General features: G+C 36.3%; 1 protein-coding gene across 1 annotated transcript; it reads left to right on the top strand.

Annotated features, from left to right (window-relative positions):
* On the top strand, window positions 1-26,866 carry LOC120423116 (uncharacterized). Its single transcript, XM_039586797.2, has 4 exons — window positions 1-226; window positions 370-1,553; window positions 17,423-18,095; window positions 26,313-26,866. Exons 1-4 carry the CDS (start codon window positions 221-223, stop codon window positions 26,724-26,726), a joined length of 2,277 nt encoding a protein of 758 aa, XP_039442731.2. The 5' UTR covers window positions 1-220; the 3' UTR covers window positions 26,727-26,866.
* Window positions 26,867-27,039: the final 173 nt, after the last annotated feature.

The following is a 27,039-nucleotide window of genomic DNA, read 5'->3' as shown; positions in this document are numbered from 1 at the left end:
CTTTCTTTTGTTTTGATCACCATCTTTGTACGGGGCGGTGGTGAGGTGGAAAAGCGCCGAAATAAAAAAAAATCTACTGCCCGGAAAACAAGTGGCCATATAAAATGCACGGTTGAATGTGGCCGGACCATCATTTGCTTGCGGATCGATTGACCGATCGGGGGTTGTGCAGCGCTCTCTCTCTCTGTCTCAGTGTTTTCCAAGTGGTGGGATTTCTACCATGAAGGTGTGTGTTTGTTTGATTGTGTGTATGTGACTATTGTGTATTCGTTTGGACATGATTCTAATGAAAAGTGATTGTGAATAAGGACTGTTTGACCAAACGAATACACCAGATTGTGAATAGTGGCTAATTGTTTCTTTGTCTAGTTATTCTTAGTACTGTCGATGGCTTTGGCCATAGCCGTTGGAGCGGCCATCGAAAAGCCTGCTGAGAAGGTGGAAGCGGACAAGGATTCGGAAAAGACGGAGTCCAAAGTGGAAGAAAGTGACGCCAAAGTGCAGGAGAAGCGTGGCCTGTTTGATTTCGGATATGGAGCCGAACCGGAGTTGCACGGTGGGTTCAAGCCGTCGTTTGGAGTTGATTCCGGCAGTGTGGCGTCGAGTCGCCATTATGATGACTATATCCACGAGGATCACCAAACGGTGATCCACAAGGAGGTGAAAGTGCCGTATCCGGTTGAGGTGGAAAAGCACGTGTACGTCGAGAAGAAGGTCCCAGTTCATATCGACCGACCCGTGCCTTACCCGGTGACCGTGGAGAAGAAGGTTCCAGTTTACATCGAAAAGCATGTTCCATATCCGGTGGATCGCCCCGTGCCATATCCAGTGAAGGTTCCATATCCGGTCCATGTTGAGAAGAAGGTCCCAGTGTACGTTGAGAAGGAGGTTCACGTTGACCGCCCGGTCCCGTATCCGGTCCACGTGGAGAAAGAAGTCCCAGTTTACATCGAGAAGAAGGTCCCCGTGATAGTCGAGAAGAAAGTTCCGGTCCGCGTTGAGGTTCCCGTTCCGGTAGTTCATAGAGTCGAGGTTCCCGTTGACAAGCCGTACCCCGTCCACGTTCCGAAGCCATACCCCGTGTACATCGAGAAGGAGGTCATCAAGCACGTCGATCGCCCAGTGCCAGTAGAAGTTGAGAAACCGGTTCATGTCCCGGTGTACCACAAGGTCGAAGTCCAGAAGCCGTACCCAGTGTACGTCGAAAAACCAGTTTATGAGGACAAGGAGAGTGAAGAGTATCAGCACCGTTACGAGCAGTACAAGCATCACCAACATCAGCAGGAAGAGCAGTACCAGCATCACCAACATCAACAGGACGAACAGCACCACGTGGGTCCCAGCTATATCCGCGATCCGATCCACGTGGTCGATGAACGGTCTCATCAGGCAAGCCACGAAAGCCAGGAGCATCATCCCGACCAGCAGGAGTACGCTGAATCGTCCAAGAAGGAGGTGAAAAGCGTGGTGCCAGCTGCCAAACCGGCCGACGACAAGCCAAAACACCAGGAGCAGCACCATCACATCCCGTCCCATCGTGCCAACAACGATCAGTAATCGGGACATGAACCGCAAAAAGCGCCGACTTGTCAGGCGTGAAAGCACTAAATCAGCACTTGCCAAATTGCCTTCGTTTGAAGGTTAGTTTCGCACAAGTACCGCACACAGTGTTGTCAAAATGTAAGGCCAACTTCAAAAAAACACAACCGGAGTTTTTTTTTGAAAAGGTCCAATAAACCAAATTTTCAGTTTTTGCTTTTTGGGTGTTCTTCAATAACCCTGACTCAAGGAGGTTTCAAGAACACCCAAAAAGCAACAACTGAAAATTTGGTTTATTGGACCTTTAAAAAAAAAAACAAAAAAAAAACTCCAGACAAGCACTCGTGCGAAACCAGGCTCCAAACGAAAACGTTACAAGAGTTTAACCCAATTTTGAGTAGTCACGCTGTCAGTTTTCAAAATGACCGTTAAATTTCCTACTGCTGAAAGCACATTCACGTCCGACAAGTCCGTTCCCGCAACGAATCCTCTCTAGTCTGTCTGGTAACAGTGCAATTGTTCCGATTGGGTAACGTCCCAACACACAAAGTAGCGAATAAATCCCCCCAAAAAATGTAAACAAATAACCTTTCTCCACGTGTTAGTTTCACTTTCCGCGCGCCAGATTCGATTATGCAACCCCCCGCCGACAATTATCCACTTCATTTGTGCTGTAGTTGTTCCCCTCGTTTTTGGCCGCCGTTGATAATCACCTCTTTCGCGAGCGAGCAATCGGAGTATTGGCCTCCGGTGGCCACCCCGGCGACTGGGTCTCTCAACCTCGAATAGCTTACTTTTTCTGTGTAGCGCAGTGTGCCATTTTTCCAATTTCTATTTCTTTCCACTTCATCAACCGCCGATCGTGGATGAGATCGATGGAGCAAGATTCGCCGGCGGCCTGGCGGCCAGGTTGATGATGATGAATAATGGTCATTATTGGGTAAATGTCTCGATCGCGAGAGGCGCAAAAATTGCCACTTTGTGTGGGGCACTCGAGAGCGTTGGGAAAGAGTCATTGAGGAGGAGGACGAGCGGGGGAAGTTAAGGACAGTGATTGTTTCGAAATTGTTTTCCGGTCCTCGGCGATGAGTGGTGTTGAACCAAGTAATGGAAATTGATCTCGCTGAGATCAATGTAGAGCGATTGTGACAACGGGTAATTGAGTTTGATATCAAGTCAACAATTTTTTTTCACAGCGAAAAAAAAAATGTTTCCGTAGCGTGTAAAAAGCCTGCGTGTAAAATAAATTTTGCAAATTGATTTAATATTACAGTCATCCCACATATTCGGAACGGTTTCCAGATCGGCCAATGTTCAAAAAATCATAGCAAATCGATAATTTAACTTAATGATTCGCTTTTACCTTCATTTGAAAGCTTTTCTTGCGATCTTTCGAATGCTGTATCGAACATCTGCAAATTTTAACTTTTATATGAAGTTTTTGAAGAATTACTTTGACCTTTGAAATCCACAAATTCGGAACACTTTTTTCTTACGAATGTAAACAAACTTTGGATCTCTCCAGGAGTACATATTTATTACCAAATAATGACTTCACACACTGAAACCAATGAAACTCAAGCTTAGTGATGTTTTATACATGGTTTGATAACTTTTTTTGTGAAAATATCAGTTAAATTCAGGTGTTCCACAATTGTGGGATGCACAATAACATCCCACAATTATGAAACAGGCCATTTTGAGGCAGTGTTTTGCTACTCTGGACAAAATATTCTTGGAATGAAGTTTTTTGTTCAAAAAGTACTACTTTTACTAGTGAAATAGCAAGATAATGTCCAAATGAAGGTTCTAAAAATAGTAAGGTCGACAGAAAAGCTACTTTTGGCATGCTATTGACAAATTATCATAAAATTGTTCCGAATTTGTGGGTGTTCCGAATATGTGGGATGACTGTACAAGCAGAAATTATGTAGGTCTACTGTTTGAGAAACCTATTTTACCAATGCACAGTGGTCGGAAACGCAAATTTAGCAGGAATAATTTATTTCCGCTTCAGGAATGCATTTTCGAGCTTCGGTGTCTAAGAAGCATTTGTTAAAAATAAAATTCTACATCTTTTGGTCAAAACGATATTAGGGTGGTCCAACAATTACTAATATTTTCAAAAACTATCTTCGCTTCTAGATGAGATAGAGGTATACTTTCTTCAACAGTATTGTAGTACTAGCCATTTCAAACAACTTTGTCGAAGACACCAAATCTCTATCTCTTAATCTGATCAATCTACAGCATTTTATATGAAAAGCAGTAGGGTGGCCCATCAAAAAAGTGTTTTTATTGCGTATCTTTTTTGTATTATTTTTGGCAATTTTGCTGTCTTCTGGACATATTTAGAGCATAAAAATACGCGTCTTTTGAAATGTCAACGAAGTCGCTAGGTCATTTTGGTAAAAAGTTACAGCGTTTTTAAAGTTTTTAATAGGCCTTTTTCAAATGTTTGTATCTTTTCGAGGGGACACAAAAAAATACGCTCCGCAGTGCATCTGAAAGCTCAAAATTTCTTCTTTAATATGAATATAAAATCTTAAAAGGGTTTTTCTTGAACTCAAGTTACAGCGATTTAAAAATGGTCATTTTATGAGATTTTGTACCATGCTCTATGAGAAAATTTACATGAATATCGCATTAATCAATATCAAAACTGCTCTCAGTGAGCTCAAATGCAGGTAAAATTGATTTGTGGATAAACGTGGTCGAACCTGGTTTTTATGGCAACTAGGGTGGTCTTAGATGAACTAGGGTGTTTCATATTCGTTCACTCTTATGAAATATGTTTTTTTTTTAAATTCGCATAGAAAGAAAAATTAAAAAAAAACATTTGAAATTTAAATACATAACCTGTTTTAAATAGTAAAGCAGCTGAGGATATGATATGTGAACCCTAATCACAAATTGATTAGCAAATAAAAAGATTAAAGATTTTTTTACGTTAGAAAATCTATTTTAACATATTATTATTTCTCTACGTTTTCGTAAATCGACTTTTATTTGTGTTTTTAATAGGATAAAACTTTCCATGCATTTACTGTGTGTAAGGGTGCCATTTTGCATCATTAGTTGTTCCATACAAAGCTTCATACAATTTTGCCCATACAAAATGGGAATGTGAATATTCGTAATCATGATACATTTTCTTATCGATTTAGCGTCTTAAAAAAGTGGTAGGTTATGATTTAAATGCACCGAAAATAATGGATTTGCATTTTTAGGTAAAAAGATATAAATTGGAAAAGGATCCTCGTATTGGCATACAAATTATACAAAATGACTCCTTTTGTCAAAGAAAATGCATGGAAAGCTTTATCCTATTAAAAAATAAAAATAAAAGTCGATTTATGAAAACTTAGAGAAATAATAAAATCTTTAATCTTTTTATTTTGTAATTGATTTGAGCCACCCTAATGAGATATCATATCCTCAGCTGCTTTTCTATTTAAAACAGGTTTAATTTTAATTTTAAATGTTTTTTTTTATTTTTCTTTCTATGCGAATTTAAAACAAACATATCTTATAAGAGTGAACGAATATGAACCACCCTAGTTCATCTAAGACCACCCTAGTTGCCATAAAAACCAGGTTCGACCACGTTTGTCCACAAATCAATTTTACCTGCATTTGAGCTCACTAAGAGAAGTTTTGATACTGATTAATGCGATATTCATGTAAATTTCCTCATAGGGCATGGTACAAAATCTCATAAAATGACCATTTTTAAATCGCTGTAACTTGGGTTTAAGAAAAACCCTTTTGAGATTTTATATTCATATTAAAGAAGAAGTTTTGAGCTTTCAGATGCACTGCGGAGCGTATTTTTTTGTGTCCCCCTCGAAAAGATACAAACATTTGAAAAAGGCCTATTAAAAACTTTAAAAACGCTGTAACTTTTTACCAAAATGACCTAGCGACTTCGTTGACATTTCAAAAGACGCGTATTTTTATGCTCTAAATATGTCCAGAAGACAGCAAAATTGCCAAAAATAATACAAAAAAGATACGCAATAAAAACCCTTTTTTGATGGGCCACCCTACTGCTTTTCATATAAAATGCTGTAGATTGATCAGATTAAGAGATAGAGATTTGGTGTCTTCGACAAAGTTGTTTGAAATAGCTAGTACTACAATACTGTGGAAGAAAGTATACATCTATCTCATCTAGAAGCGAAGATAGTTTTTGAAAATATTAGTAATTGTTGGACCACCCTAATATCGTTTTGACCAAAAGATGTAGAATTTTATTTTTAACAAATGTTTCTTAGACACCAAAGCTCGAAAATGCATTCCTGAAGCGGAAATAAATTATTCCTGCTAAATTTGCGTTTCCGACCACTGTGCAATGCAGTCCAGACTCAATTATCCGAAGGCTTCGGATAAATTTCACATTGGATAACCAACTCAAAAAATATCCTTTTTCTAATTTTTGACTGTCGAGATTAGATTTGAATAATAATCTACTCTAAAGAGGTTTAGAATTTGTAGTTACAAGATGGCGGCCAAAATGGCAGAGACAAAATATTGAGAAAATGCATTTGGTTAATTTTTAATGCAATCAACAATTCAAGTTTAAATTAAATGTGGTTGTAGAAACGAATTTGATGTTAAAGATAAGATGATGAAAAAATATTTTAAAAAATGTCTTCGTGATTTGATTCTCCGAAGTCGCCTCATACAAACCTTCGGATAATTGAACTTCGTACCAACAATAACAGAATCGAAAAGTTGAACTTTTCATCACTTGTTTGGAAAAGTAATACTTTTCAACATTTTTTTTATTGAAACGATTCGTTGATTAAATATATGGACATTTGACTAATAATTCTGTTCATATGGTGTTTTTCGGAATTGCAAAAAATGTTGTATAGAACTTAATGCAACACTTGATTTTTTCATTACTCGTCGGTGAACCTCGTTGGATAAATGTACGACTCGCGCTGAAAAAATATTCTTTTTGCAACTTGTTGCCTAAACTACTATTTTAATTCAACTTTGTATCACTAAAAGTTTAATTACCAAAATACTTTTTTTTCTATTTTTCGATTTATTTTAGAGACATCTGCTGAGCCATAGTGCGTGATGGTGCAAAATCTGGTTAATGAGATAAAATTATTTAAAAAAATCTTTTCTTCAAAATATTGAAAACACGGCTAAAACAATATTCAAACTATTTTTTAAAGAAATATTTAATTTCAATTCGAAAAGTACTTTACCATTTCTAAGTTACAGTTACCTTTAGGTGTAAATTTTCGATTTTATTTCGTTTTTGCATTTAAAAAATACATGACAAAAAAGCGCCCTTGCAAAACATATTTCTGAAAAAAAATATTATGAAATTACCTACTACTTCCTTTCTGGAACATTGAAAATCGGGCAATAGCTTCTGAGAGAATCAGCCTCACAAAGAATTCGAAAAGATGAAAATGAGTTTTTCTAAGAGTCACCTTATTAGTCTGTTATTTTCTATGGACGAAAACTCGGTAATTTATTTTATCAATTTCATAGTTAAGACTAAGGCTACCAACTGTATGGATTTTTTCCTTACCATACGGATTTTCGACCCTCTTGATAAGTGCAGTGCTTCTGGGGACGCGCAGTCCTGTTTTTTCGTGATAATTTTTGTCTCTTTTGTGTCGCTATTTGTGTGCATGGAGTGATTGGTCATAATAATTGAATAATGCCATCATAAGTGCGGTGCTTCTGGGGACGTGCAGTCCTGTTTTTTCGCGATAATTTTCGTCGTAAAGCGTCATTTATTTATTTTTTTGAAATATGCTCGCGTTATCTAAATTGTTAAAATCAGTAAAAATATACTGATAAGTCCAGCCCATAGCACTACTGCTCGGCTGGCACGCGTGCGATAAAAAAAACTTTTTAAATAATCGATTATCGATCTTTCCGCAGCTGGCTGCCTAAGATTTAAAATTTTCAACCGATAAACAAAATGCTCAAGGTCACATCACTGCCACTCGTGAATCCTGACCTCATACCCATCTACTAACCCCCTCAAAACTCATGTGATACTTTGTCGGAGATGCAGTCGATTGGGCGGTCTCTATCACTCAAGTATCGGACTAATATTCCCATCCACTTCCCCGTGACTCTACCACTGGTCGTGGCCGGCGCCGGTATTGGTCAGCATGATAGGGGCCTTTGAGAAGTTGCGAAGCGAGGAAAGATAGCTCCCACTCATCTTCCACGGCTCGTGGATGTAACTTCTGGAGGTCCTGGTCAATAACGGAGTAGCAACTGCGGGTGGGCACCTATGCTTATGCTTATGCATATGCTTATGCTTATGCTTATACGGATTTTCGACCCTCCTCGCGGATTTTTAACAGGCCGGAATTTTTGTGGGGAATTTCACCCATAATACGGATTTGTATGGAATTTTAGCAATTTTTGAATATTGAATTTCTTTTTTGATTTGGTCAAAGCTTTTGTTAATTAGACATTTTAATTTAACTTTGAATTTGATATAAAGGGAGAGTTTTCCTTGATTATTTTTTTTTATTTTTTTTCTTTCATATGTTAAGAGGACCTTTTAAAAAAAAGGTGGATTTAGGTGGTTGGTGCCTTCCTCTCATTTACAGTGATTTCGAACCCCCTAAAGCAGCGATTCTCAACCTTCTTCTAGGCTGGTACCCCCTACCATGCAAATCAAGTAGGCCCGGTACCCCCGTTGAGAATCGCTGTCCTAAAGTGTCCACATGTTTATGGATCTCCCCAAACGTTCGCAGCACCTAAGAGGTCCTAATAAAAATAAGTGATGAGTAAAAAAACAGACTACCTACAGACTTTTGGTCAAGATTATACAAACACGTCCTTTGAGGAAAATGGCATCCCTCTACACGGCTTTTTCGTGGCTATCAGACCCGACCAGTTGCGGTTATGTGAATTCAGACCATTTTTCAAACTGCTTGTAATTTAAGATAGGTAAGTCAGATCTTGAAAATTCTTACTCCACCTAAAAGGTCTTCTCATATGCTTTCTAAAAATATGTAACATGTGAGGGTTCCATGAAAAACCACCCTTTTTACCATAATTTTAGTTTAATATGAAACAGTTTTTTTAACATAACTTTATAAATACATGATAAAACTGCATGAATTTAAATAGCAACTTAGGGGACGTTAATACGGATCGATTGAAACCATTCCGGCCAAAATCGGTTGAGCCTGTGAAGAGATATTCCAGTGACAATGATTTGGTACACATGTCTACATACAGCCAAACACACAGACATTTGCTCAGCTGGTGATTCTGAGTCGATATGTACAAATGAAGGTAGGTCTAGGAGGTCTAATTAAAAAGTTCATTTTCCGAGTGATTTTATAGCCTTTCCTCAGTAAGGTGAGGAAGGCAAAACACTCTAGAATTGTTCTTTTAGACATTCCTTACTAAATATATTTATCCATTAAAAGATCCAAATGCTTTTTAAAACTTGTGAAAACCTTTGAACATTTGAATTAAAATCTAGAGTTTCCTATAAACTGATGTGTTTCACATGTTATAAGACCTTTAATAAAAAAAAAAACTCTGGAAAAGTGTTCGTGAAAACACTGAGAACGATATCATTCGTAAAAGCAAACTTGACATTTCGTAAACTTTAAAACGTTTTACAAAAAAAATTGAAGACCATAATGATTTGATTCAAATCACGGTTTATTTTATGAATACTTTTAAACGTGCAAGTCATAAGCACTCTGATAGCATTTTGTGAAATATTTTAGCTGTAAAAACGACTTAATTTTATATTTTTAATTCTCAAATATATTTAGTTTAATTTATCTTAATCATTCATTGACAGTTTTTGTTATACCATGGTGTCATATCGGCAAAGTGTACGGATTTTTGCTCAGCAAGAGTTGGTAGCCTTATTCAAGACCAATTTTTTTTTAAAAAAATTGGTTTAAAATGGATAAATGACCAGTTCCTTAAGCATTACTTTTGTGAAGTTACTTGTATTCGCATTTATTTCTAATTGACAGTTTCCTTATTTTTTAAAGAGTTTTCTTTGAATCAAAGTTTAAACAACTTACGCGCTTCTTTAATGTTCTTTTGTGCAACTGTCTCCAAGTGCGGGACATTTCGTCAATAGTTGAGTCGCCGAATGAATGAATGTTATCGGTAAAATGAGCGCATAAGAAGTGATGACTATTAGATTGTGCGTCCAACTGCCGACAAGCGACTCTATCCAGGCAGGTTTTTTACCCAGAGACACGAAATGATCAATTATCACATCAAAATTGCATGATCTATTCCATTACTGCTTACAACTGCTTCCGATGCGCCTCAGGTAACATCCATAAAAGGTTCAACTCCCCAATTCACACATGCACAACACACACACGTGTGACAATCATCGCGCCCCAAACGAACGGTGACACTCGCGAATAATTGAAAACGTTGGCGATAATTTATGAAGATCATAAAACACCGTCCAGATCCAGATGTACTGCCATGCATTCACGAGACTTGTCCACCCAAAGAAGGTAGAGGTGGTGGAAAAGAAGCACGACTTTTCGCCCCAAGCCAACCGTCGTCGTCGTCGTTGCTGCTTGTCGATGGCATTTTCCGGGACCGTGTGTCACACAAAAGCGAAGGTGTCGTGGACTCACCTGTGGGAATTCTCGCATCCCGGGCGCACAACACCACCCACAACCCCATTCCCAGAATGCGAAGGGTGGGTGAAAGTGTTGTGTGCACATTGCATTACAGAATTCCGCGCTGGTGGCCACGTGGCGTCGCCCAAACGAGAGTTGCTGAGCTGCGAAAAATGGCCAAATAGAACCACCTGAACAACTCTGAAAGGACGCGATTTCTCAAAAAGGGAGGTGAAAAAACTGTTGAGGAATGTTTTACACGAAATCGTACCCTGATTTGGCGAAGGTAAATTGCATCTCCTGTTATTGTATTCCGTGTTGTATCTGCGCTCAAAAGGGGCGCCGGCGAGTGAACTTCCAATCATCGGCCAGGCAGCGTCGTGTTTGGTGCGAACTGCTCCAGGTGTGAAAGGGTGCATTTCCTGAAGACTGTTGATGGAAAAAAAGAGTAGGGTTCTTATTTTGGTGTAAATTTAAATGCAGCATGCTCGGACAATCTGCACATTTCGAGCAGAAATTTACGTGCTTGGAATTAGATTCTTCTTTTCTTTTATAAAATCTTCAGAAGGAAGTGCGCTAAATAAATTTAAAGGCTAAGGAATATTAATCGTTTCCTATTTTAGTTACTACAAAAAAAGGAATTGAAAAAAAATGGCAATGTTTTATATATGGAGAAAAATTGTAGGAAATCAGACGAGCTTTCTAAAAACATACAATGAAATAAAAATAATCGCTACTTCTATTAGGTAATTCTCCGCCAACATACACGAAATCGTAAAAAGTTGCCCCGACTCCTCTGCGATTTGCGTGAAACTGTGTCCTAAGGGGTAATTTTTGTAGCCTGAGAATGATAAGGAAATTTGTTTTCAAAATGACTTTTATGTAAAGTTTTACGCCTGATTTGATTTGATCCGTATTCTTCATCGACAAAAAAAAATACAAAAATATCTTTAAAACCCTGCCATTTGTCAAAAATTGTTCCAATTTTAATAACCCGGAAGGGTTATTTTTTCATCTTGAAAATATTGCTATTTTCATTTTAAAATTTCGTGTTTTTAAAGAGTGTAACAATGTTGTACCGAGTTGTAGGGCATACAATTACAAACAACTATAATAGTAGTTTATGCAACAAGTTGCAAAAAGAGGATTTTTTCAGCACGAGTCGTACATTTATCCAACGAGGTTCACCGAGTTGGATAAATACGAAAAGTGCTGAAAAAATCAAGTTTTGCAACGAGTTTTATACAACATTTTTTGCAATTCCAAAAAACACACACTGAGTAAAATTTTATGTCAAATTTTCATGTATTTTGTCAATAAATCGTTTAAATCAAAAAAATGTTGAAAAGTGTTACTTTTCGAAACAAGTGCTGAAAAGTTCAACTTTTCAGCACCCATTTGAGTGCTGAAAAGTGTTACTTTTCAGCATTTATTTTGAAAAGTGTTCATCATAAACAAATATGTTTTGTTAACAAATTTGGCTTTGAACAACAAAAACAGATATTCATAAGCATAAGCATAAGTCAGTTGATACTCCGTTATTGACCAGGACCTCCAGAAGTTACATCCACGAGCCGTGGAAGATGAGTGAGTAGGAGCTATCTTTCCTCGCTTCGCAACTTCTCAAAGGCCCCTATCATGCTGATCAATACCGGCGCCGGCCACGACCAGTGGTAGAGTCACGGGGAAGTGGATGGGAATCTTAGTCCGATACTTGAGTGATAGAGACCGCCCAATCGACTGCATCTCCGACAAAGTATCACATGAGTTTTGAGGGGGTTAGTAGATGGGTATGAGGTCAGGATTCACGAGTGGCAGTGATGTGACCATGAGCATTTTGTTTATCGGTTGAAAATTTTAAATCTCAGGCAGCCGGCTGCGAAAAGATAAATAATTGATTATTTAAAAAGTTTTTAATCCAACGCATGCCAACCGAGCAGTAGTGCTATGGGCTGGACTTATCAGTATATTTTTACTGTTTGTACAATTTAGATAACGCGAGCAAATTTCAAAAACAGTTAATAAAATACGCTTTATTCTTCATAAAATCGATAGTTTGACGAGTTAATACTAAAACTGCCAGTTGCAATAAATTATTAAGATCAACGAATATATACGAAAAGAAAACAGGACACCACGAAACCGATTGTAATGCAATTGAATCAATAACTTGAACGAACTAAACCGGCGGCGTGCCTTCCAATCAACGATGATAAAAGAAGGAATTATGAAAAATAAAAGGCTCCGAAAAACACGTTGCAGAGTAACTACGAGGTCCCGCTACTCACAATCGAATCAAAAAATTAAAAAACGCGTGCTCATGGTCTATCCTAAATTTCAGCGTGTCTTTCGATAAACGATTCAATAGAAATAAGTTTTTCACCTTGAAAATTTATCACATTATTTGAAAAATAAATTGAGGAACATAATGATTTGATTCAAATCACGGCATATTTGATGAATACTTAAACGTGCAAGTCATAAGCACTCTGATAGCATTTTGTGAAATTTGTTAGCTGTAAAAACGACACAGTTTCATGTTTTTAATTCTCAAATTTATTAAATTTAATTTATCTAAATAATTCATTGACAGTTTTTGTTATACCGTGGAGTCATATCGGCAAAGTGTACGGATTTTTGCTCAGCAAGAGTTGATAGCCTTAGTTATGATGTATTATAAATTCTTACGGCATTAGCATTTTTGGTACTTTTAGCTTGAAAACAGCTATATTTATACTCATAATTGAAAAAAATATACGTTTAGGTGGATTACAACAAGCATTTATTGTATGTTTAAGCGAAACTTTTGCTTAACTACACAGTTTTCTTCATTTTTGAAGGTTAAATTAACAGGGGTCAACTTTTGGAAAAGTTTGGATTTTCGTTGTCCTATATTGGACCCCCCTAATTTTTGCTCGAAAATGAGCAGTTCTTCGCTTTATTTTAGTAAAGTTCCTTAAACTTACATTATTTCGACTTACTGAAGTTAAATAATCAGTCAAAAAATGATTGGATAGTTAATTCAATCATAAAATATAAAAGCAGTTTTGTTGTGAAAATGCTAGTGGCCATGGCGGATTTCAAATGTCGAACTCAAAACACTTATTTTGGTGAAAAGGATAATTCAATGTCAGTCAACATTGTTTTAAATGATGCTGAACATCCCCAATAAAAGATATGTAGACAACAACACGCTTGAAATTATGATTTTTCTGATTTTTTGATAAAAAACCCCTCCAGAAGGTCCACTATAGGAAAGGGGTCCACAAATGGATAACGTACCCTACACACATAAACTATTTGGTTACGAGTTATTGCGATTCTACGAAAAAAAGTTGTTTCTCTTTGTTTTGTTGTTCGTTCCATCGCGGGTGACCTTGAACGGCCATGATTAACGACGACCAACTCTTGCATAACTTTTTTTTCTTAAAATCCCTTATGTTTATACATCATTTTTAATTGTAATTGTCTGCAGAACATTGTTACACTCTAAAAAAAAATCCTGCAATGTTAGAAAATTACAAAGTTTACAATGTAAAATTTATTTTTAAATGAAAAAAAAAAAACATTTTTGGTTTATTTGTTAGATTCGAAAAGTACACTAAATTTCCCAGTTAAGTAATGAAAAATGACAAATTGTTTATTATACTTCAAATCTTTTTTAATAAATCAGTTCAATCTGAAACATGAATGTTCTGTTTATTTATGTCTTTTCTAATAAATATTCCAATATTATCACATTAACAGAGAGCGAGTTGTGGCGCTATAACCATGGCAAATAGTGTCCAGGGCATTTGTGGATATACTATGTCCCATTCTAGAGGGTCCCGGAGCACCAAAACTTCTAAGCATGGTGCTCCTAACGATAAATTGCCAAAACAAACAGGAACGTGAGCGGGGGATCCCCACGTTTCTTCCTCCCCTGTAGATTTAGAAAAGAATTCGTGCTCAAACTCAATCCAATTCAACGAATCATCTTTGCGGTAAACTTTACTCAGTTGGCCTGGCCGCTTTAACGTTTGTGATGTTTCAATGCATTCTCATGCAATGTCGCACTGCAAATGTTGATAATGACAAGAAGATGCTAGGCGTTAATTCTCCAGGGTGCCCTCGAAAGACTGGCTGCGATAGGGTTAGATTAGATTAGATTAGAAGTAATGAAAAATAACAGAGTTTTTGGATCTATTTCTATATTTTATTCAATGAAAAAAAAAATGTTTTTTTGGAATTCTGAATTCGCTATCAAATCAGTTATCCAATTTTATATAAAAATCCTTTTGATATTAAATTTTCTAACCATCACCGTTTCAGTCTACAAATAATTCAAAATCACGTTTTTGAACGCTCGAAAATGAAAAGGGTCGTACGCCCTCCGTCACGGGATATCGAAAAATTGCCTATTGATTCGTGATCAGGGACAAAAATTATCCCTTCCATTTGGCGCTGTCTTAATATTTTTGAAAAATTCCCTTGAGTTGAGCTTGCCCAGGATTTTTGTTGGACTGTGCAATACAGCATGTTCTTCAATTGATCCGTATTTTTTGTTTGGCCATTACATTGATCTATGCCGTGCTAGGGTGGTCCAAAAAATTGCCATTTTCGTTGATTTTTGCAAACAAAAAAACGTCGTCCCATAGATGACGAAACACGAAAAGAAATTATCGTGTGTCAACTATGTGGGACATTCTCCGACACCTTCTGTTTCGGTTAATGGAAGACCCCTAAAAAGCTAGTTCAACCAAATATTACACTTAGAATGAATGGCCCTTAGCTTCTTCACCTCCTTTCCCCTTATAACTGCCAGTGCCCTGTCTGGATCTATCCACCATGTGACAAAAGGTTTGAAAAAACTGTTGTCGCGATCTTCAATTCTGTCTCTCCTCTTTCTGTCCTAGGTTAGCTTAATATTTATCGCCGCAAATTGCCAATATAAGCAAATAATTATAAACAAAAAAACATAACTCCACTCCATTTTAATCGACGCAATTCTACATGATTTTCTTAAAATAAATACTGTGTTCAAACGAGCTTTTCAAATGTCAGGTTAGATTTTTGAAACTTTTAATTATTTTCAAATTATGAGTTTCTAATAAACTTTCATTTGCGTCTAAAACAACTAAAATCGGTTGAAATGGCGCGGAGTTATGAATTTGTCGAATAATGTGGTTTTTGTGAAAATCAACAATAATGGAATTTTTTGGAACATTCTAAAACGGCGTAGGTCACCCTAATGGCCAAAAAATAAAATACGGGCTCCATCAGAGACCTTCTCTTGAATCATGCTGTTTTGCGTGGGGAATTGCTGCATAACCATGAAGTTAGGACCCCAATTTAGGAATATTCCCCTTTTCGGAACATATTCAGAAGCCTAAAATAGCTAAAACAAATATTCCATTTTAAGAAATGAGAATATACCTTGTTCATTGAAAATATTTATGATAATAATTATGCTTATTTTGAAATAAAAATAGACAGAATGATGTCGTATGGTTTGTTATTTATATTTGCATTTCTATTATTTTTTGTTGCAATACATTACAAAAAAAAATAAAACAAAACAAAATATTACTGATGGAAAAATCATTATCTGAGATTCACAGTTATTGATAGCATGGAAAAAGTAAGGTATTTTGATTTTATGATTCCCATCGACATTATAGAATAATCCGTAAAGCATAAAACGCTCATTGGATAATTGTGGCTTAAATAGAGCATTAAAATTACATCGCTAAAATCATAAATCATCCCAACATTAAATTATTTAGCTGAATTGCACATATCGCTCGCTCAGATTGGCTTTAACTCCCATGTCATCAATTTCTGCGAAATGGTCAACGCGCACTTTTTTTTTCCTCCTCTATATTGATGAAAATGCTCACTTTAGCCGGCAAACTGAGCATTTGATGGCCCATTTCATACCTGTTTGAAAATAGTGGGCCACCACCACCACTGAAGTACACAGCAAACAAAAAAAGCCCTGCTAATCGCCACACTTTTGTACTTTCCATTTCAATAAATCTCGTTTTTGAAATCGAACTCCGCACACAGCATCTGCCAGTTTCATGCGGCAAAATGGGCAAAATACGCGGCGGCGGTGTGAAGTCATGAAAAATGAATGTGAATCAAGTTGGGACAAAAAAGTGGGTATATTTTCCGCCGGTTTTAATTTGCGTTTACAGTTTAGTGGTTTGGGGTTTTAAAAAATGGCCATGATAAAGCGCATAATTTCTGTATTGGGAGCCCCTCTTTTTTTTATTTTTTGCTCGTCTGGAGACTGTGCAGGGTTGTTGGGCACATAAATTACGATGGCAAAATTTTGTGCAATCAATGGCGCATTAAAAAAAATAATTCACATACACTGCCGACTAGTCGTTGATTTTGGTCGATTCACGCAAGACACAAATCTCTAATGCATCGCAAATTTTGCCACGACCCTAATTTGATGATTTTAGCAAACGAAAATTTCCAACATTACTTATAGTACCAACAATACCCTCAGCGTCACAAATTTCAATTTCCAGGTGAGCAAACAAATGAATTAATTTCCTCAAACAAATTTGCACCTCCCAGAGCAAGTGGCCAAGAGTGCGAATCAACTCAAGTAGTTGAACGAATAGATGAAGTGTCGCCTTCTCACATTTGACTTCGTTTTTTCTTCTTCCGTGGAGTGAAGTTTACACAGTCAAATACTTGACGTGCTTCTACTTTTTTCGTTCCGCGTGTAGAACTTGAGAACTCGTGCAATGTGAGAGTGGGTGGCGTTGGTGGATGGTTCTTTGACCGGGAGAGCTTTAGAGAGACGCATTTCCATGCCCTTTGTCTTTGATGAAGTACGGGGAAATTCTTTTTTTATCCATTCTAGTGAAATCCTGAAGGGATGTCAAGTGAAGAGTAAGCGAGTCTTGTGGTCAAAAACAATTCGGCAGTTTTTCCGCGTTTTGAGCTCTGCGTTATCCAAAAAGTTGTGAAACCTGACCGCGAGTATCGGCTAAATCGGATCAACATCGAGTTTGCCTCCAGCCTGTGTTTTAAAGCCAGCTAAGTAAGAAAAAAACTAAGTGGGTCTTCCACGTTGTCACAAAGTCAACCTCCGACACCCTTCAGTATCGTCTTATCGGTCGCTGCTTTCTCTCCGTTCTTCACCGTCTTTTGACAACTCTCGCCGTCAAAGTGGTGTGTACAATGTCGAACAAAACAAAGACTCGTTCTGCAGCTGGCGGCACCACAACAACGGTTGACGAAGATGGACAAGCCTTGAAACGCTCCAGGGAGGATTTGAACAATCTTGAGTATCCAGACGAGGTGGAGAATATGAACGATCTATGGCGCAACATGAAAAAGCTGCTGTTCCACTCAAATTCGCGTTTGGAATCCAAAATCGATGCGTGCAAAACGAGTATCGACGATCTTGAGGATGAGTTTGTCGCTCTGAGAAAGGAATGCGGAGAACAAATGGACACCATGAATCGCCAGGTGATTGCCGTCGAGTTCGGGCTGCAACAAACTGCCGAGGAAGTCGCTAGGCTGGAACGGGCGTCGGAGTTGATCATTTCCGGGATACCTTATCAACTGACTGAGGATCTTGTTCACTTCTTTCGGAACATCGCCACGGTGCTCGGTTACGCCCATGCTCCGATTGTTGACGTGCAGCGTCTGGCTAAGCTGCCGATCGTAGCTGGATCAGCACCACCAATTCTTTGTCAGTTTGCCCTCCGTAACGTGCGAAACGACTTTTACCGGCGCTATTTGACGAATCGGAGCCTGTCGCTGCGGCATATCGGTTTCGATGCTGACAAAAGAATTTTCATCAACGAAAACCTTACGAAACTGGCCAGGGAAATTCGTAGTGAAGCACTGAAGATGAAGAAAGCTGGAGTTTTCACCCAGGTGTTCACCAGGAATGGCGCGGTCTACGTGAAGCGCCAAGGCCAGTCTTCGCCAGTATTGGTGCAGTGTGCTGAACAACTGGCGCGACAAAAGTGAACCCTTTCCCCGAAGTTGCTCTTTTCCTTCCCACGTTCATCCTATGATTCCAACTCCTTTTTTCCTTTGATTCCAACCCCTCCTAAAAGTCAAAATTTACCCTTCCAACAAGTTTTTCTTTCTTCCTTCCACGTTCATCCTTTGACTCCGTTCCTTATCAATCCTGTGACTCCTTCCTTCCTAAAAGTAATGCTGCTGATGAATTATGCTGTAAAGTCAACATATACCTTTCCAACAAGTTTTTCTTTCTTCCTTCCACGTTCATCCTTTGACTCCTTTCCTTATCAATCCTATGACTCCTTCCTTCCTAAAAGTTTTGCTGCTGATGGACTATGCTGGACATTTTACCACCAACATGGGTGCTTCGACAGCGGGGTTGCTGCTTTGTTGCTGTTACAAGAACGATGTTGTTGCTGTTGCTGGAAGCTGTGGACCGTCTTCCACGTATGATTTTTGTTTTTTTTTGTGTGTTCAAATTGAACTTTTTTTTTCGCCAGCCGATATTAGTTTTTGATCAGTAATCTATTTTTTATTAATATGCCTCGATCTATATCTTTTTCAAATGATTTTTTGGTTAGTTTTAAGTCATGGTTCTCTTTTATTAATAATGGTCTAGTAAATGATGGTTTGGTATGCGGATTTCGCTTGAAACTAAGTGCTCACTTTATTTACTATGTTTGATTCTGATAATAATGATGTCTCTGCAAATTTTCTGATACCTAGAGCTGTAATGAATGCCTGTTTAATTGATGATAAATTGAATATATGCCATATTAATGTTCAAAGTCTTTGCGCCCGTCGTTTATCTAAATTTGAAGAACTTAAACAAAATTTCATTAATAGTAAAGTGGATATTATCTGCTTCACTGAAACTTGGTTAGATGATTCTGTAACTGACTCAACTATCGCTATTCAAGGTTATAACTTAATGCGTCAAAACCGTAATAGACATGGTGGGGGCGTTTGTGTTTATCTAAGGCAAAATATTAGCTGTAAAATTCTTAAGAAATCTCTTAGTGGTGTTTCCACAAATGGACGGTTTGAATCCGATTATCTGATACTAGAATTGCATTGTAATGGAAATCGTATATTGTTGGCTATTTACTACAACCCTCCGCCAAACGATTGTTCCTACTTGTTACGGACACATATCGAAGAATTTTGTTTAAAATATGACCATTCTTTTTTCATTGGTGATTTTAATACCGACTTAAGAAAACAATCTAGGAAATCAATTGAATTTATGGATACAATCTCAAGTATGTCTTTTACTTGCATTAATTCTGAGCCAACTTTTTTCTATAATAATGGTTGCTCGCTTTTAGATTTATTTTTAACTAATTCACCTGATCTAGTATTGAGATGTAATCAAGTTTCTATGCCTGGAATATCTTCTCATGATTTATTATTTGCTACTTTAAACCTCGAGAGGTGCACTGACCCAGACGGTTATTGGTATCGTGATTACAATCACTATGATAATCATGCACTCGTAGAAGCAATTTCGCGTGTTAATGTCAATGATTTTTTGTGTATTAATGATTCCGACATGCTTCTCAATATTTTAGATAATCATTTATTCATAATACACGAACAGGTTTTTCCTTTACAATTTAAAAAAACGAGATTAGCACGAAATTGGTTCAATTCCGACATCGAACGAGCTATTATTAATAGGAATTTGGCTTACAATACTTGGAAAAGTTCAAAAAATACTTTTGATCATAGTAATTATAAAAGATTAAGAAACATTGTGAATTCCTTAATTAAAACAGCAAAGTGTAAATATGATAAACAACGCCTTAACTTAAATCTTCCGGGCAAACAGCTGTGGAAAAATATAAAAAATCTAGGTGTTTCAAAAAGTAAAAACAATAATATCTGCAGTCCTAATTCAGCTGAGGAGGTTAACAATTATTTTGCTTCTAATTACAGCGAACGTGTTCCATGTAATATTCAATATTCTCATTTACCAAATTGCTTTCAATTTCAACAAATTAATGCTTATGAAATAGTCACTGCTATCAACTCAATCAAATCTAACGCTGCTGGACTTGACAATCTCCCAATTACCTTTATTAAAATTATTTTTCCTTTTCTTATGCCATTCTTTGTACATCTTTTCAATACTATCATAACAACTTCTAAGTTCCCAATGAACTGGAAACGTGTGAAAGTGATTCCAATCACTAAAAAGAGTGGATCATCTGAAATTTCAAATCTTAGACCAATAAGCCTCTTGTGTACGCTTTCTAAAGTTTTCGAAAGGATAATCAAAGATCAAATTTCTCAATATATTTCTGACATGAACTTTTTACACCCTTTTCAATCCGGTTTTAGAAAAAATCACAGCACTGAAACCGCACTTATGAAAGTTCACGATGATATAGCGCTTACTGTTGACAAAAAGGGAATTGCAATTCTATTACTTATTGATTTCGCTAAAGCGTTCGACCGGGTCTCTCATGTAAAACTTGTGAATAAACTTATTTCTGCTTACAATTTTTCTAATCCTGCAGCTAAATTATTAAACAGTTACTTATCTGATCGTTATCAAGCAGTTTTCTTAAACGGAATCATGTCATCCTTTATTTTATGCGAGTCTGGAGTTCCACAAGGATCTATTCTTGGACCGTTACTGTTTTCCTTGTTTATCAATGATTTGCCTGGTGTCTTAAAATACTGTTCAGTACATTTATTTGCTGATGACGTACAAATATATTTCTGCTCAAGTGAAAACTTCAGCATACCTGATATAAGCTATAAAATTAATTTTGATTTAAATCAGATTAATTCTTGGTCCGAAACTAATTTATTATCTATAAATCCTACTAAAACAAAAGCATTATTAATCAGTAAATTAAAAATACCACCTGATTTTCCGAACTTGAATATGAATGGTTCACAAATTTCTTTTGTTACAGAAGCAAATAATCTGGGACTTATTTTTAAAAATAATTTAGAATGGGATCTTCAAATTAAATCTCAGTGCAAGAAAATTTACATTGCTTTAAAACAGCTTACTTTGACAACTAAACACCTTGATATTGAAACTAAGCTTAGTTTATTTAAATCACTTATTTTTCCACACTTCATTTATACTGATTTTATATATTCTAATGCTTCTGGTATGCACGTGGATAGATTACGTATTGCATTAAACGCATGCGTAAGATATGTTTTCAATTTAAATCGATATTCTCATGTTTCACATTTACAGAAAAGACTAATTGGATGTAATTTTTCTAATTTTTATAAATTTCGTTCATGTATGGTATTGCATAGGATCATCAACTCCAAGAAACCCACTTACCTATTTGGAAAGTTATTACCTTTTCGAAACACCAGAACATTTAGCTTTCTTATACCTAATCATAGCTCATTTTATTATAGTCAATCGTTTTTTGCAAGAGGCATCGTAAATTGGAATAGTCTACCTGTAACGTTAAAACAAACTCCTTCCAAATATATTTTCAAGCGTGATCTGCTTATCAACCTCAATCTAAACCATTAGTTAATTAAGAGAACCAAAGTTAGTTTTAGTTTATTAAAGTTAATTGAATTCAAGCAGAACACACAATGTAACATTAAAAAAGACAATGTCTTAAGTTACGATACGGAATAAATAAATAAATAAAATAAATAAATAAATAAAATAGCAAATCTTAATTGGATTTTTTTGTTCTATCAGATTAAGAACGGGTGTTTTTCATCCAATATTTTTATTGCTATGGAATGGGAACTCTCTATTTTTTGTTTATCGACGAAGATATTTCTTCGTATCATTATTAGCCATAATTTACATTTATTATAACAAAATATATGTTATTGTTATTAATTTGTATTATCATAAATCATTTATTACAATTAAAGATAAATTTTATAAGTTTATAACTACCATTACCTAAACAAACATGGATACCGTATTTCAGAGTGACTTTGATAGCTGGGGTGACATTTACAGGTTGATGTATTTTTGTTAATGAAAAATACGAATTAAATACAAACAGAATACTAAGAAATCATATTGAGTTTGATAGGAAACTGTTTAAAGTACATCAACCCGAGTAGGGTTAAATAACCCGGGAATACCACATTTTGGTATTACTTGGGCAAATAACAGGGACCAAAATAAAATCATACCAAAGTCTTGTATGTGAAAAGGCACAACAATACCAAACCATGTTATTCCAAGGGTAAAATAATACCTCAAAATAACACCATTTCAATACCAAGTTAAGGTCTTTAGGATTTTTGAACATTGCTGGAATACCAAAACTTGGTATTGCCATGGTTTTATTTTTAGTTATATCCGTGCCCTTGGAAAATCAGATTTTGGTATTCCTGTGGTCTTCCACATACATGATTTTGGTATGATTTCATAGTATTTTACCATCTATTACTGGGCAACCAAGAGCACATTTCGGTCGCTGGTATTTGCACAAGTAATACCAAAATTTGGCATTTTCATACCATTTTTAGTGCAGCAGTTGCAGTTAGTGAAAAAACGGTAATGATCCATATGCAACAGCCAAATCTACTCACCTGATGATTCCATGTTGTTCTTAGTGATATTCTTCACCACACCGAATGCATTTGTCATTGATGAACGGCCTGTGCTTGAAGTTCTTGAAGCTTCTGAAAAATAACAAGATTGAAAATTAAGTGTTATTAAAATGAAACTGGATTGAAATCCACCAAAATTCAATAATCTTTCGATTTACTCTGTTTTCAAAGTATTTGGTTATCCCGACTAAGAGAAATTTCAACGATCTAAAAAAAATTAGCGGGTATACAAAAAAATTGAAAATAAGCTTTGACATTTTTGGGTTTCAAGTCATTTTAGCGCAAAATTAAATATCTCCTCAAAATTTATAAAAAAATTCCCATAGTTTCAGAGGAATTTGATGAAACACTACAAACAATAATAATACCAAAATGTGCCATCCTGACTTAGAAAATTTTCCACAATTTCAAGTCATTTCTTTAGGGAGCATATCAAAAATGTTTAAAATCTAGTTTGAAATTTCCGGTTTTCAATTAAAGCATTCGCTTTGAGACATCATTTTAGCGCAAAATTAATTATTTTGTCAAAATTGGTCATAATTTTCCCATAGTTTCAGAGGAATTTGATAAAATACTGTTATACCAAAAGAATACCAATATTTGGTGTTCGACCATTGACAAAACAATACCTTTAATTGGTATGATACCACATTTTGCTCTTGCATAATCCTCAAGACAAATTTTAAAGGGTCCAGGAATACCAAAATTTGGTATTGATACCAGAGAAAGGTATTATTACGCAATTCCCTCGTTATTTACCCATGCTCGGGAACAAGTAGTTGAGTTACTATAATCAAACATTGATATAAAGGATTGATCGAATTATCGTACTCTGTGTTGCGACCATCCATAAACCATGTGTACACTTTTTTGGAAATCTGTTACCCCCCCCCCCCTCTCGTGGACAATTGTCCATACAAAAAATGGTATGGATCGTGGACAATCGCCATAACGACCCCCCTCCTCCCCCCTAAAGTGTCCACATGGTTTATGGATGATCCCGTTATTTCATTTGTTTTTGGCAGTCCTAATTTTATACTCTGAACAGCTAAAAGTTTCATAGCTGCAAAGTTTATTTTTCATTAAATTAGGTATATAACTTTAGATTTATAGCCCCATGGCCCATGGGGAATGGGAACAGTTACGTAAAATCAAACTTTGATCACAGGAGGCTGAATAAGTAAACAAGCTAAAAAATATTTTGAAATTTTTAAGTCGTTTAGTGTTTTACATCGTCCCCAATATTCAATAATTATTTTATTAAAAACTTTGGTATACTTCGTAGAGTTTAGGTTCACCAATATCAAATAGCCTGTAATGTTTCTTTGGAATTGCAAATATTAGACTTAATATAAACAGATGACATATAGAAGGAAGAAAGCAATTTTCAGTTGTTGTGATCTTAGAAAATAATATTAATTTAAAGATATTTTTTTTAAATTTTGGACTCAAATCTGATACCTTATACAACCAACAACGAAACGACAGACTCATTGAAAATAGGAAAAATCGTGAATTCTGAATGGCAAAAAATATACAGAACAGTGTTAAGGCCCAATAAGAAAGAACTTCCATTTGTAGGCTCGGAATGCTTTTGTAAAGAATGAGGAACTTTTTCAACGAAACTTATTTCAAATAAGGGTGTCACACAAAGATTTGAAAAAGACTGATTCTGTATGTAGAAGGCCTTATTCACCATAGTTCTCTCCTAAAACTTTCCTAAAATTTATTCTCAACATTTTGTTTAGCAAAGCTTATTAACCACAAAAGGCAACGCCATGATATATTACCCACTGAAAAATGTTTTATGAATCCAAAATCTTTTCATTTTTATTAGATAATTGTAAAACTCCACAGTTTATTTTTAAAAGGACTTATAAGCTTTCATATGGACCTAAAAAAATCGAGAAATATGATTTTTTTTTGCAGGAACTACATTAGAGTTGGTTATTTTTTATGCTTTTCTTTTTAATAGGCAGTCAAAATTATTTGAAGTTTATGTGGATCAAATATTTAAAACCCAAATTTACTTAATTATTATTGATAAATGCAATGTTTTAAAGTAATAGCCATTTAAAAATCAATTAAAACATTTTTTTTATGTATTTTTCTATAATGTACAGAAATTGACAGTTCTGTAATATCTCTTTTTTAAGAGCTGAACTATTTTCCAAATATTTCTGAAACAAATGTTTCAATGTTTAAAACCAAACTCAGTGAAATTAGAATTGACTCATATTCAGATGGCGAAATTAAATCCAATGTAAATGACAAATTACACACTATCCGTATTTTTGGTAACGGATTTTTTTTTATATGCTTGAGGAAAAAAAAAACAAATGAAATAATGGCAGTGAAATAATCAGTTTTCATGAATAGCCGCAGCAAATATTTTTCAAAGTTTATGTTTGGCTTGAAAATCAGGAGGCCTTTTTTCAAACTTAAATATTTCAATGGCATTTGACTTGCCATTAACCGACCAAGTTTCACCCTCTAGTGGGAGGAAATTTTTAATGTGTTAAGGGTGCACAGAAACCAAGGAAGTTGTTGTCTTCTTATTCAAAAAATTTCAAACTTACGGACCCAATCCTGCAACAATATGACTGTAAAATGAGGCAAATTTGGTTGTAAATCTCCTTGTAGACAGTACATTAGGGGATGAATTAAAAAATATAACGCTAGTTTCCGTAGTTTTGAAAATACTTAAATATCTGTAACAAAAATCTTAGTGCAAAAGCTATCATTTTTTTTCACTGTAGTCCATATCCATACCTACAACTTTGCCCAAGACACCAAATCGATCAAAAAATTCCTTCAAAAGATAAAGATTTTTGAATTTTTATATATCATTTTTGTATGGCCATTAAAGAAAAAATACCAATTCCGTAGGAAACTGCTCATAATTAATTTGGAGGCCAAGAACAATCAAGCATCCGATTTGCTTTAATGGGAAGAAAAGTGTTTAGCGTTATCACAAGGTCATCAATCGTATTAATGTATTAATAAAAAGTGGCGTTGAAAAAAACTATAAACAAAAACACTTACACGTTGCCCCCCCTGCTTTGAACATCTACCCAAAAGTTCATAGGCAACAGTTTGGTTCACCGATCTTGGCACCCCAGCGTAGCGGTAACTTGGGAAATTCGTTTTTCCCTCGCTTGGACGAATTTTGCGACGATCGGTCACGTGACGTGACTCGCAGTGTCGACCTCCTGCGGTCAGCAGCGCAGAGATGTTTGGTAATGTTTGACACTGTGAGCATGTTGGGCGTGGTCGCAGAGCTGCGCGCTGTTTCTGTCGCAGATGTCGCAAAAATAGACGCTCAGAAAAGCCTAATTGGAAGCTTTAGTTTTTTAAAAACATTCATGAACATTCGGGCCTGAGTGCGCACACGAGTGATGAAATTGTTGGACTGGTACATGTGGAGAAACATTAACTATAAAGGTTCGAGGTGATGTCCAGCTGGTCAACAGTCAGTTGAGGTTCGTTTCTTAGTTCACTTGGGGGGTACTGCATCGGTGTTTGTAAGGTGTGATCAATCATGAAGGTAAGTTTTAGGGCTTTTTGATTGTTCCTTGAGGATTATAAAATGCTTTGCCTATTTTCCAGGTTTTCGTCGTTCTGTCTGTGGCGGTGGCCCTCGTTGCCGGTGCGGCTATTGACTCCGAAAGTAAAAAGATCGAGAAGCGTGGCCTGTACGAGCTGGAGGACCATGATGACATTGTTGACTTTGATGACCACCACGTGGGCAAGGAGGTGACCATCACCAAGAAAGTGCCCGTTTACATCGAGAAGAAGGTTCCCGTGTATGTCGAGAAGAAGGTCCACGTGCCGGTTGATCGGCCAGTGTACGTGCCGTACAAGGTTCCAGTGGAAGTTCCCGTAGTGCACAAGGAGTACGTTGAAGTCCCGAAGCCATACGCGGTGCACGTAGCCAAGCCGTACCCGGTCGTCGTGAAGAAACATATCTACGTCGAGAAACCAGTAGGATTGTCGGTGCACATTAAGCATCGCAAGCATTAACGTGTGATTTAGTAAATTTAATTAATATAAATGTGATTCTAGTGATGTGACTGAGCCTTTGAGAGACTATGAATTATGAGAGTTTGACTGTTGTATGAATCGAATAAAGTATATCATGTGGAATGTCTGTATTATGTAAAGTGTGTTCAATACCGTCAGCTAAGGTGAATTGAGACACATGCATAATAATTTGAATTTTCGATTAATTTTGGCTTGGAAGGGATCTGAACATTATTTTTAACATTGTGTTTCCAACTTTAACGCTTTGAAATACTGATTTTATTTAAATATAAACCCTTAGAAAACTTTGGTT

The sequence above is a fragment of the Culex pipiens genome, chromosome 2 (genome assembly GCF_016801865.2).
Source record: "Culex pipiens pallens isolate TS chromosome 2, TS_CPP_V2, whole genome shotgun sequence".
NCBI lineage: Eukaryota > Metazoa > Arthropoda > Insecta > Diptera > Culicidae > Culex > Culex pipiens.
Note: the sequence above shows the minus strand (reverse complement) of the source record. Positions and strands in the feature narration are given on the sequence as shown.